This window comes from Platichthys flesus, chromosome 2 (assembly GCF_949316205.1).
Source record: "Platichthys flesus chromosome 2, fPlaFle2.1, whole genome shotgun sequence".
NCBI classification, from domain to species: Eukaryota; Metazoa; Chordata; class Actinopteri; order Pleuronectiformes; family Pleuronectidae; genus Platichthys; species Platichthys flesus.
The window spans coordinates 28,139,000-28,151,557 of NC_084946.1; the positions used below are offsets into that span (position 1 = coordinate 28,139,000).

General features: G+C 43.5%; 1 protein-coding gene across 1 annotated transcript; it reads left to right on the plus strand.

Moving 5' to 3' along the window:
• Positions 1–879: 879 nt before the first annotated feature.
• psmf1 (proteasome inhibitor subunit 1) lies at positions 880–8,095 on the plus strand. Its single transcript, XM_062410665.1, has 7 exons — positions 880–1,080; positions 1,791–1,943; positions 3,795–3,877; positions 4,627–4,815; positions 6,339–6,395; positions 6,670–6,831; positions 7,539–8,095. Exons 1-7 carry the CDS (start codon positions 952–954, stop codon positions 7,588–7,590), a joined length of 825 nt encoding a protein of 274 aa, XP_062266649.1. The 5' UTR covers positions 880–951; the 3' UTR covers positions 7,591–8,095.
• The last annotated feature ends 4,463 nt before the right edge of the window (positions 8,096–12,558 follow it).

Sequence of the window (12,558 nt, forward strand, 5' to 3'; positions counted from 1 at the left end):
TTAATTGTTTAAAAGTAGTTTAAACTTAGAAACTAATAAGGGTTGCTGAGGGGCTGTGTTTTAATTTCAAATTAAATTGGATGATCTGTTTTGTTAATTATTATATAAGGTTATTCTTATTTCTGCTCCTTTTCATGCAATTAAATGGTTTTGTTTGGTCAATGAATGAAATTGAACTAATACATCAACAAATTATCCTTCTTATTAATGATCTAATGCTACTTGACATCTGGCAGTTATATTGATGCAAAGGGAAGAGAGGAACTCAATTAAAAATCAGACAAATGTATGTCTTCGATTTATTCTATTTTCCTCAGGGAGCTTCGTTGGTGTTGTTGCTGAGCTTTTACACTGAAACGCTGAGGCGACACTTTCGTTTTCGTTTTTCTAGAAACGGAAGAGTGTGTTGTTGGGGGGGGGGGGGGGGGGGGGGGTCGAGCTCGAGTCGTGGCAGCGGCAGCTGGTAGAGGCACTTCCGGTGGCAACAGCAACTGCCACTGATTTGATAAGGCAGTTGCCACACCATGGCTTTGGTGTGTGACGCTTTGAATTTAATAAATGAACGAATGATGTTTGTGACGCCAATACATAAATTATGAATTTATTTATATGGTGTCTGTCTTTATGATACAATGGCGGGGTCAAAAGAGAAAGTGGAAAACAATTGGGCAGAGGGTTGTGATGTGAATGTGCTTGTGTGACTAGGGACAACATGTAACACGTAAAATAGGGACAACATTTTATAATCATTTTTATTTAAAAATAACTTTTCCACAGTGCTGGGTTTCAGAATGTTATTTGTTTTGCCTCCAACCGTCTGTCATCAACGGGAGCTGCCGCCACATAGCAGTGGCAGGTTCTGTTGACACCGGAAGTGCCTCTGAACGCTACCGCTGACACTACTGAGCTATCTCGCCCTCACTGTGTTTGTCGCGCAGGTTCGGAGGGAACATGGCGGGTCTGGAGGTGTTGTTCACCTGTGTCTCCGGCGACATCAGCTGCCCGCAGGACGCGGCGGTGTGCTTCGTCCACTGGGAGATGATAAAGAGCGGACTGCGGTGCGTCGGCTGCGGAGATGTGGTGAGAACTCAGCCGGTAGCTTCACGTCGCACCAGACTCCAGTCAGAATACAACCGATTTACATCCCGGTTAATATCGGTTAACGTCTGTATATTTATTTACGTCATGTGACATTTGTCGGTTCATGATCCATGATTCGGTTTCAACGACTTGAGCTTAAACCGCTCGTCGCTCGACGGAGCTCATGTAAAGTGTGTAAGAGGTTGATCTGATGCTTCATCCAACCACCTGCTTGTTTGTGAAATATCCTCACGCCGAATAGAAAACCAGATCTCCATCATTCATGCTGATGAACTCGATCCGTTTTGGATTTGATGATGACTCATTTTCCTAAAGTCAGAATTTAAAATCTAACTTTCTCCAAGGGAATCCGGAGCTCGCTCACGTGTCATCTGCGCAGGTTGGATTAGCTTTAGCTGGTGTGTGTAAACTGTTCATATCTAATGGACCGAGACAGATTGACACGTGTTCTATCTTAGATTTAACAAGTTGTTTAATACTGAATCTAGTTTAATTAATTATACACATATTTATTATAACTGTAAAACCTGTCATGTCATCTGCAGTTAGCTAACCCACTCTCCCCTCTGTTTATAGATTAATTGTCTCTCTCTTTATTTATACTCTGTCTCTCTCCCTCTCTTTATATTGTCTTTATTTTCTGTCTCCCTCTCTTTATATTCTCTCGGTGTCCCTCCCTCTCTTTGCAGCCCCTCAGCACTGATAAGAGATCCGAGCTTCTTCCTGCTGACTGGAGCAGCAACAAGGAGCTGTACAGTCTGAGATACCAACCCAGCGACACTGACACACAACTGTTGCTCAAAGCCATCACTGTTGACTCCAGCTTGATCTTCAACCTGATGGTGAGCTCACACAGCTTACAACAACAACAACACAAATCACACAACTCACACCAACAACAACACAACACACAGCTCACAACGACAACAACAACACAACTCACACAGCTCACACCAACAACAACACAACACACAGCTCACAACAACAACAACACAAATCACACAACTCACACCAACAACAACACAACACACAGCTCACAACGACAACAACAACACAACTCACACAGCTCACACCAACAACAACACAGCTCACACAACTCACACAGCTCACAACAATAACACAAATCACACAACTCACACCAACAACAACACAGCTCACACCAACAACAACACAAATCACACAGCTCACAACAACAACAACACAAATCACACAGCTCACAACAACAACAACACAAATCACACAGCTCACACCAACAACAACACAAATCACACAGCTCACACCAACAACAACACAGCTCACACAACTCACACCACCAACAACACAAATCACACAGCTCACACCAACAACAACACAACACACAGCTCACAACGACAACAACAACACATCTCACACAGCTCACACCAACAACAACACAGCTCACAAAACTCACACAGCTCAAAACAACAACACAAACCACACAGCTCACACCAACAAAAGCTCACACAAATCACACAGCTCACAACAACAACAACACAAATCCCACAGCTCACAACAACAACAACACAAATCACACAGCTCACACCAACAACAACACAGCTCACACAACTCACACCAACAACAACACAGATCACACAGCTCACAACAACAACACAAACCACACAGCTCACACCAACAACAGCTTACACATCTCACAAAGCTCACACCAACAACAACACAAATCACACAGCTCACACCAACAACAAAAACAACAACACAACTCAAACCAATAACAACACAGCTCACACAGCTCACACCGACATCAACAACACAACTCACACAACTCATACAGCTCACACCTACAACAACACAACTCACACAGCTCACACCAGCAACAACACAACTCACACAGCTCACACCGACATCAACAACACAACTCACACAACTCATACAGCTCACACCTACAACAACACAACTCACACAGCTCACACCAGCAACAACACAACTCACACAGCTCACACAGACACCCACACCAAGATGAGCTGTTACAGGAGGTGGAGGCTGGTTTTTATTGTTGGTGACGCAGGTTTTCAATAACTATGTCTACTTGCATTAAATGTTATTCTGAAAAATACAATATTCCCACTAAAGCTGTTTATATGGCTACAAATATTAATAATAATAAGTTCCATGATTATTGTAAATTGCCCCTATGATGATCTGTATGTCTCTCGACCTTTGAGATTTAAAATCAGTTAATATCCAAATGTCAGCGTGTTTAAAAACCCGTGTGAGAGTTGAATTACAACTCAGATGATCAACTCTTTGTCAGATTTATGAAAAGCTCCTCGTGCTCCTGGTTTCTAGCAGAGCTCAGTTTGTCCAGATCTCCTGCTGACACACTCACAACACTGTTGACTGTTATGTGTGTTTTGAGTTTCAGTTCATACTCTAAGATTAATCCAAATTAAATTCCCAGCATCCCTGTATAAACCAGTATTTACTGACTAGTTGACCTTGCGTGTGTACATGATTGCAGCTCAGCGAGAACCTAATCTGACCACCAGAGGTCAGCAAAGACAATGTTTTCAGGCCTGAAGCGGTTCTGCCGTGTTTGCACCTCTTCAGTTTCATATTGTCCTGGTTTGTCAGATTTCAGTATGCATGTATTGATCTTTTGCGTTTGTGTGATAACATGTTTGCGTGTGTGTTTTCTTGGGATGTGTGTGTGTGTGCAGAACTCCAGCACGCAGCAGGTGTCCGACCTCACGGTGAACGTCAGCGATCACGTGGACGCTGACCAGCTGCACACGTTTGACAGGTCAGTCTGTGATTCTTTGTTTTCACCTCATGGACACGAGAGAGTGTCACTCTGTAGAGCTGCTACCTTCACGCAGACCCAACAGTCCCCTCACGACACCACATGTACATCTGATGGATCTGGGGTTTCACTTGGTTCAGCACCAGATTCCACAGACTCATAAATATCAGTCCCCTAAATGTGTCCGATTTTTACTGCCACTGACATCAAGTAACCCAAGACGTTATGCTTTTGAGTTGTCTGTCCATTCCATCCTAGTGAACACAACATCTCATGACCGACTGGGGGGGGTACAAGCATTCCTTTGGACTCATGGATTAACTGATTAGATTTGGGGGGTCAAAGGTCACTGTGGCCTGACAAAACAGGGTTTTGGCCTTTTGGACATGATTTCATAAATCTGCATTTCGGGAGTTCCCTCAAATCGGACCAGTTTTCACTTGGTGGTCAAAGGTCACGGTGACGTCATGATGTAGAGTGAAACTGCACTGGTGGGTGGAGGGGTAAAAACCACCTGGATCCACACCAAAACTTAATGAGTTCTTTCTTGGCCCATGACCCAAACTATGACTTTGCTTCCCCTTCTCAAATTGTACAGTAGTTTTTTAATAATCCTGCTGACAAAGAAACATTAACCCACAGACTGGGGTGAAAACATAACCTCCTCAGTGGAGGTCACTATCAGAAAGTTGTTAAGATTCATTTCATTATTTACATTTCATTCATTTTTAAGTTTCTTTTTTCCACAGTGTCTACAAAGACACAGACAGTCTGTCAGAGAAGGTGAAGACTCAGCTGCTGCCACCTCAGGACAGACCGATGGGACAGAGGACAGAGAGGAAGAGCCGGAGGGAGGAAGAGGATGACAGAAGAAGAAGAGAGAGCGAGCCCCTCCACATGCCCAGCAGACATCCTCGCCAGGGAACACAGCCGCACTGGTAGGAGGGGACACTCACTGCTCATCTTCATCTGGCTCTCTCTTTGACATGAACCACAATATGTTCACATTGTTTTATTCATGTTGACTCAACACAAAACCAGCATTAACCGCACATATAGATCTGTGGTGTGAAGACATGTACGTAGAGCGGTCCACCTGGGACAGGGTGTCAACAACCGGGCGTCAGACTCCATCAGCGTCTCTGAGCTGCCGGCGTCTTTTAGCCGAGCCACTCAAGGACGGTCAGAGTTGTCCTGAAGCCACTCTAAAGTCTCACAAACACACACAAACACACACACTCAGACACACACTCCTCCAGACGTGCTACGTTTGTGCCTAGTTTGTTTGTGCCTAGTCTAGACAGGAAGTTGACTGCAGCAGCAGAAGCGAGTAAATGAGGGCAGAGTTTGAGTTGGGACAACTTTCAGAACCCCAACCAGTCATCTAGGGACGGTGGGTCCAACTGAGGACAAAAGCTGTGTCCCCAATCAAAGCCGACCTTTGGTTCAGGGCTAAGTTAAAGTGAGGGTCCCTCTCCAGGAAGGTAATCCATGACAACACATTAATGTGTGAGTGAATGTGTCTGTGGTCTCTTGATTGGAGACAAGAGATGTGTCTCCATTGAGGAAACTTCCCAGAGAGCGAGTGGACGTGTTGATGACGTGAAACTGGAAGAACACAAACATCTCAGGATGAAGAAGAGGAGCTGTACACGTAGAAGACGAAGACGTGAACTTGGAAACAAAAGGAGATTCCTAATCTTTTGGGGATGAGGGCCGACGCCGGTGTGGACTAGCTGTAAACAACAACACATTATCCAGAGTTCATGTTGGAAAACAACTAAACTTAACATTGACTGAAATGTCATAAGAACAGAAAGAGAGAGATTCTGTCTGACACTCCTCCTCCTCCTCCTCCTCCTCCTCCTCCTCCTCCTCCTCCTCCTCCTCCTCCTCCTCCTCCTCCTCCTCCTCACTTAGCCATGGCCCGATCAGATGAGATGTGAGGTGATGTCAGCACTTTATCGACCTCGCTGCTGTTGCCTCCTCATCCCCGGAGAGACGCAGAGTGAGGAGGGAGGAAGGGAGGGAGATAAGGATGAGATCAGAGCAGTGACAGATGGGGAGAGAGTCAGCCAAAAGAGGGAGAGAGAGAGGGAATAAGAAAAACAGATAAAGAGACAGAAGGAGGGGGAGGGAACTAGTTTTTTACTAGTTTTTGAGTAATCGAAAACTGAGTCAGGGCCGCAGAGAACAGAAAGTTTGAAGACCAGCCGGAGGAGATGGAGGATGGAAAGACCAAGAAGAGAGGAGGAGAGATGGAGGGAGAGACGACAGGAACGATCTGCAACACATGAAGTTTGTCTCTGTGCTTCACTGTGAATAATTAGACATGTCCTCACATTTAGGAGCTTGGGTTATTAATAACAGTTGTGACTTTCCTTGACAAAGAAATTATTTGAGAAATTAATCATAGAAATGACACTATATGTGTTTACGTGTGTGTCTTTGTGTGTTTCAGGCCTGACCCCATGGCTCCTCCCTTCGCTGTTGGAGGAGCAGATCTGGATCCCTTTGGGTGAGCGCCTCTCTCTCCTTCACAATAAAACCCACAGATCATTGTTTGCATGGGAGAATATTTACACGTCTGTGAATCTTGATTTTTAAGCATCAGTGTAGTTTGGTTCTAATCTGAGATAAAGTGACAGACAGCAGGGGATTACTGGCGTCTGTCACACAAAATGAAGCTTTGACCACAAATCCACTGAAACCACGGCTGCAGAGTCCGTTCAGTCTCTACCTCAGATTCATGATGAAAACATAACGTGCCCGTTCCCCCCCCCGTCCCCCAGGTCTCGTGGCGGTGGCGGGATGATTCTCGACCCGTTGAGGTCGGGGTATCCTCGCTCTGGTTTTGACCCGTCCAGCGGCATCCCAGACATTCTGCCTCCCGGGGCCGTTCCCCAAGGAGCTCGCTTCGACCCGTTTGGACCAGTCGGACAACGCAGAGCAGGGTGAGACACACACGCATATACACACATACACACACACACACACACACACACACACACACACACACACACACCTTCCTCTGTTGATTCACTAATAACATAAACTGATGTTTACCTGCATCTGACCTGATGAGCCGAGCGAGAGAGAGAGAAGATGTATCACTCGATTGAAAATACAAAACCTCTCAGACAGACATCAGCTGCAGAGACACAAACAGGACAATGAGTCTTTACCATTAATTCACAATTAGTATTAAAAATGAGTGACGGCTGATTTGAGCAGCCGCACCCTTTTACCCTTTTAGCCGCTCGGCACAGAGATAATGGATTTTTAACAGGAGCTGTGCTGCAGCATCGTGTTGTTATATAAGACCAGAGATGGGAATCATACATCACACTTAAATGATAATTCACGATTCTTGTTTTACATAAACGAAATAATAAAAAATGAGAAAGCGACATTTGTCCTTCAGGTTGTCGTGTTGAACTTTGTTGTCATATAATGAGTGTTGGTTGTATTGTTCCGCTGAAATGAAGATGTATGGATTTGATTTGTTTACCTATTATCCAGACGCAGTTTTTAATCAGATACTTGAAACTCAAAGTTCTGTTGTACAGTTTTTGGTGCTGGATGAAAAAACACTTGGTTTTAAAAAGTTCAACTTTTTAAAGTTGATAAATGAAAATGGGTCTTATTATTTTGTTTTCAGGCCGGACCCGGACCACCTGCCTCCTCCTGGTTATGACGACATGTTCATGTAGCAGATGTTTCCTGCTCTTCTTCTCTCGTGCTCGTCTTCATCTCCTCCGGGTTTGAAAGAAAACCTTTTCCTTTTTGTTTTGTGATGTGTTCCTTCCATAGAACTAATGTGTTTAGAACTTCCGTGGAAGAACGCTGAAGATCCGTCTTCATGATGTGTTTAATAATAGTAACATCATAAACGATCATAACCTTTTTTTTTGTCTTGACGTCTGAACTTTTTTTTTTTCTCAGAGATATTTTGACAACCTGTTAAAACATGTTAATTATCAGTCTTTCAGAGTAAAACCTTCTCAGTGTCTAACGAATGATTCTCATCACAATAAAGCACATCTCATATTTGTAATTTATTCATGAGGTCGTTTTCTTGAGCTTGTGTTTTGGAAACTTGTTAGAAAAGATTGAAACCTGGTTCTGATTAAGTTCTTCAGTTTGGATTGTTGTTAATTTAAAAACAAGGATGACAGATCTTGTGTCAAAATGCCTGAATAAAAATCTCAGACTTTATGTTCTGGTCTCTTCTTCGTCTTCTTCTTCGTCTCTATTTATGAATCGATGTTGTTCTTCATGTTTTTTGATCTGCATCTTTCTTTCCTTCCTTTCCTGTGTCTCTCCATCATGAATCATTTTAATTGAACCATTTCACTTTATCACCCGTGATCCACCTCCTCTGAGGTAGATGTTATTCATCCTCCATTTCTTCTGTCGTTTAACTCTCGACCTTCTCTTTAATTCTTTCCTATTCTTTTGTTTCTCTCACTGTGACTTTCCTCTTTAACCCTTTGTCATTTATTTATCGGCCTCAAACCATTTATTTTATTTACATTGCAGCTCCTCTCATCACTTTCAGCTCAACACATTTGTATTTCCCTGCAGGTCGCAGACAAACAGCCACAGGTCTCTTTGCTTTTCCCAGTGCATGCTGGGAGATAAACAGATCCAGTGGCAGACACCGCAGGGAGTCCTCGCTCCGGTCACAGCGTGGCTCATCACGTCTGGTGATGGGCTGATGTGGTTTTTCACTTTCAGCCGATCTATTTAAACCTGATGAATAAAGTGTTCATCTGCTTCTTCCCCCACTCTTCATGTTCATTTCTCTGTAGTGCTCATACATTTACTAAAATACCTCCTATGATGCAGAGATACTTTGATTAGATACTTTGTTCTTCCATGTTTTATACTACTCAACTTGAATTGGAGGAAAGTACTCCATCAGATTTGTTTGACAGCTTTAATAACCCATCCATGTCCACCGGCTACATTCTATTTATATTTAGACTTTTGCTATATTACATATATTACTGAATATTCTTGGATAGTTTGAGCTGCTGTTGAGCTGTTTTACACTGTAGAAATGTATATATACAAATTAATCAAAAAACCTTTTTCATGAATTAAAATGTTTGGTTTAACTGAAATAAAATGAGGATCTGTGGATACAGTTTGAATCCAAGTGTAAGGATTCTCTATTTTCTACTTCTACTTTCCTTTTGTACCTTTTGGAACGATCTCCTTGAGGAGCTCCGTTTGGCTCCTCGTCCTCTTTTAAATCTTAAATCAATAAATCCAACTTCTACGTTGAACTGGAGTCTATGAGAGAAACGACCAGAGAGAACAACAGATTAAAAACAACAGCAAAACAGATTTGTTTTTATTGTTCACGTTAACAAAATCATATTTAGAAACAGCGTTTTTACAGCGTCACACGTGAAAAACATGCAGGTTCACGACCTGAAGCACACGAAGCAGCGCTCGCTTCCACCAACAGAGTCGAGCACAGATAAAAGACGGGCCTGCCCACACTGATATATGTATATATGTTTGATCACTTTCTATAGTGAGAATATTTATTTAATTGAACATTCAGAACGCCTACATTCATCCTTGTTTGATCTAAAGAGGAATATATCTGGGCGCAGTTGATTAGTATTATAAAATGACAAAAGGAACATAGGTCAGATGACGATGATATTGAAACGACACCCTGAACAGTGACTGTGCTCTTCACTCTGATCCTTTTCTTTTATCAGGAGGAGAAACGGTAGAAAACTGCTTCAATATAAAAGTGAAATATCCCTTTAATGTCCACTGAGCCTTTTGTTCTGTGCTAAACGTCACGTTCACTGATTGTAAAGTTTCACATCTTCGATCCACAAACAGTCAAACAACATCTTTCTCAGGCCACAGATAACAATATGAATATTTCTACATTCTTTACATACATTTTATAAACTTTAATATGTGTCAGTTCATTCGTTAGTTTTTTTTAAAGCGATATTTCACCTGGATAGAATTGTTTTGATTTTCTAAACACTTTACATTTTAAATTCTTTAAGCGTCGGCAGCTGAAAGAGGCTGAAAGTCTTAGTTTGTCTTTGTAGGAACCATCACAACCTGTCTGAATGAATCCTCTGATGACCGCTGCTGCAGTGAAACGATCCTAAAACTCTCTGCACAGATAGAACCGGACGACTCAGAGCTTTCAAACGATGTAGAACTTATCAAGGTCGCGTGGAGATTAATTCTGGAACAGACGAAAAACTCCTGCAACCAAGAGTTCGATTCTTCAGCTTAAACCTCTGCTGCTGTCGAGCCACAGATTCTCTCTCGGTTTTTCAAGACAGGACTTTGAATGTTTTTAAGTTTTGGAAGTTTCTCCGATGTGAAATATCCCTTCATCTCTAAATATACGTCTATCAACTCTGTATGTTCAGGACGTGATTTAAAAAAACAACAGGAATGTTTATACAATACTTTTCCCACTGAGCTCCTGTGACTGTTTGTCTCCTAACCAGATTCCGTGATGATGGACGACGGCGCCACCTCCTGGTTGATTTGTACATTCATCGAGTCTCGGGGTAAAATGAAACGGCTGCGTGTTTTGTCTGTGCTCAATGCATCTGTACATGAAGGGAAGCATCCAGCTCCAGCCTGTGAAGACAAAGGACCACCACTCTGTTTAAATCTAAACGGTTATTTCTTTATATTTCCTGTGGGACGTGTTTTGTTCGATGCTACAGGAGCTTTGCTTTCACTGCCCTGTTCGACCTTAACTGGAGTTTTCTCTGAAGCAGCAGGACGAGACGTGATTAATGACTTGAAGCTCGAGGTCGATGCCGTGCGCTCTGCTGAAGTGTCCTTGAGTAAAGGACTGAATCCCAAACAGCTGCAGGAACACTGCTGCTGGGGCCGACCTTTGACCTTCAGTGGGGAGGGAGGGAGGGAGGAGACACTCATAGTTTGACTCATCAGAAAACTCACTGTTGGTGAACTTAACGACACGTTCAGGTGCAGCTCTGTGTTTCTGTGGACGTCCTCAGAAAGTAAACCTAAAACCAACAATCTAAAACAACACTATGTCACTGTTACTGAGCAGCAGCGCCCCCTGTGGCCCCATGTGGTGATTCATTCTGTTGGGCTATGTGTCCGAATGCTGGATATTACCCATGATCCTCGGCTTCCTGAACCAGAAGAGCTGTAACAAATCCATCAAATGGAAAATCAAAAATCCGTTCTTCTTAAATTTGGTAAATTCATAGATCGGGAGCTTTTTCTATATTTTATATTAACATAATAATTTAAGGGTAAGTCGTAAAACAAAATATCTTTTAAAAGGTGAAAGTTACAATATTATGAGAAAAAGTCATAATTATAGATACTTCAATTATAACTTTATTCTGGTAATATCACAACTTTATTCTCAAAATTGAAGAGTTGTTTTTTCATCAATATGTTTTATTGTAATAATATCTGTCGTACAGAGATGCAGCTGAGATAAGGGGGAAGACATCTACGTCCACCTATGGATGAGTTGTAGTAAAAACACGACATGAGCGTCCTCTGTGGCCGCGTCCTCACAAGGACTTTCTATGTCATCCGAGAACTGATCCACCAACCATCCTTGATATAAATAGACTATTTCTAGGGTAACGGATTAATCGCGCTGCCGACAGAATGAAGATTGATTTTCGAGCTGCTCGACTTTGGTCTTGACCTTCAAACACGTCGCAGAAGAAGCGGAATGTGGATTTGCTCTTTTCCTCTGAAATGATTCTCAGCTCGTTGACCTTCTGTGAGAGACGGAGACATTGCTCTTCACTCTGCTTCCTCTCTGGCTTCACTGACTCCAGCTGCCGACCCTCAGTCTGATGAAGGGAAGCAGATGCAAGAGCACGATGGATCAGAACCAGACCACAAAGACCTTCCATAGGAGCTGGAGTTTGTATCTTACTCTTTAAAATGTCTGAGAAACTGCTGCACACACAAACAACATAAAACATAATCGCTCTCTTCAACATCTGGAGCCCAGCAATCCCTCTCCCCAACATCTGGAGCCCCGCAATCCCTCTCCACAACATCTGGAGCCCCGCATTCGCTCTCCCCAACATCTGGAGCCCCGCATTCGCTCTCCCCAACATCTGGAGCCCCGCAATCCCTCTCCACAACATCTGGAGCCCCGCAATCCCTCTCCACAACATCTGGAGACCTGCAATCCCTCTCCATAACATCTGGAGCCAACAGTCGCTCTCCCCGACATCTGGAGCCTTGCAATCGCTCTCCCCAACATCTGGAGCCCCACAATCGCTCTCCCCAACATCTGGAGCCAACAGTCGCTCTCCCAGACATCTGGATCCCAGCAATCGCTCTCCCCAACATCTGGAGCCTTGCAATAGCTCTCCCCAACATCTGGAGCCCCGCAATCCCTCTCCACAACATCTGGAGACCTGCAATCCCTCTCCATAACATCTGGAGCCAACAGTCGCTCTCCCCGACATCTGGAGCCTTGCAATCGCTCTCCCCAACATCTGGAGCCCCACAATCGCTCTCCCCAACATCTGGAGCCAACAGTCGCTCTCCCAGACATCTGGATCCCAGCAATCGCTCTCCCCAACATCTGGAGCCTTGCAATAGCTCTCCCCAACATCTGGAGCCCCTCAATCGCTCTTCCCAACATCTGGAGCCTTGCAATC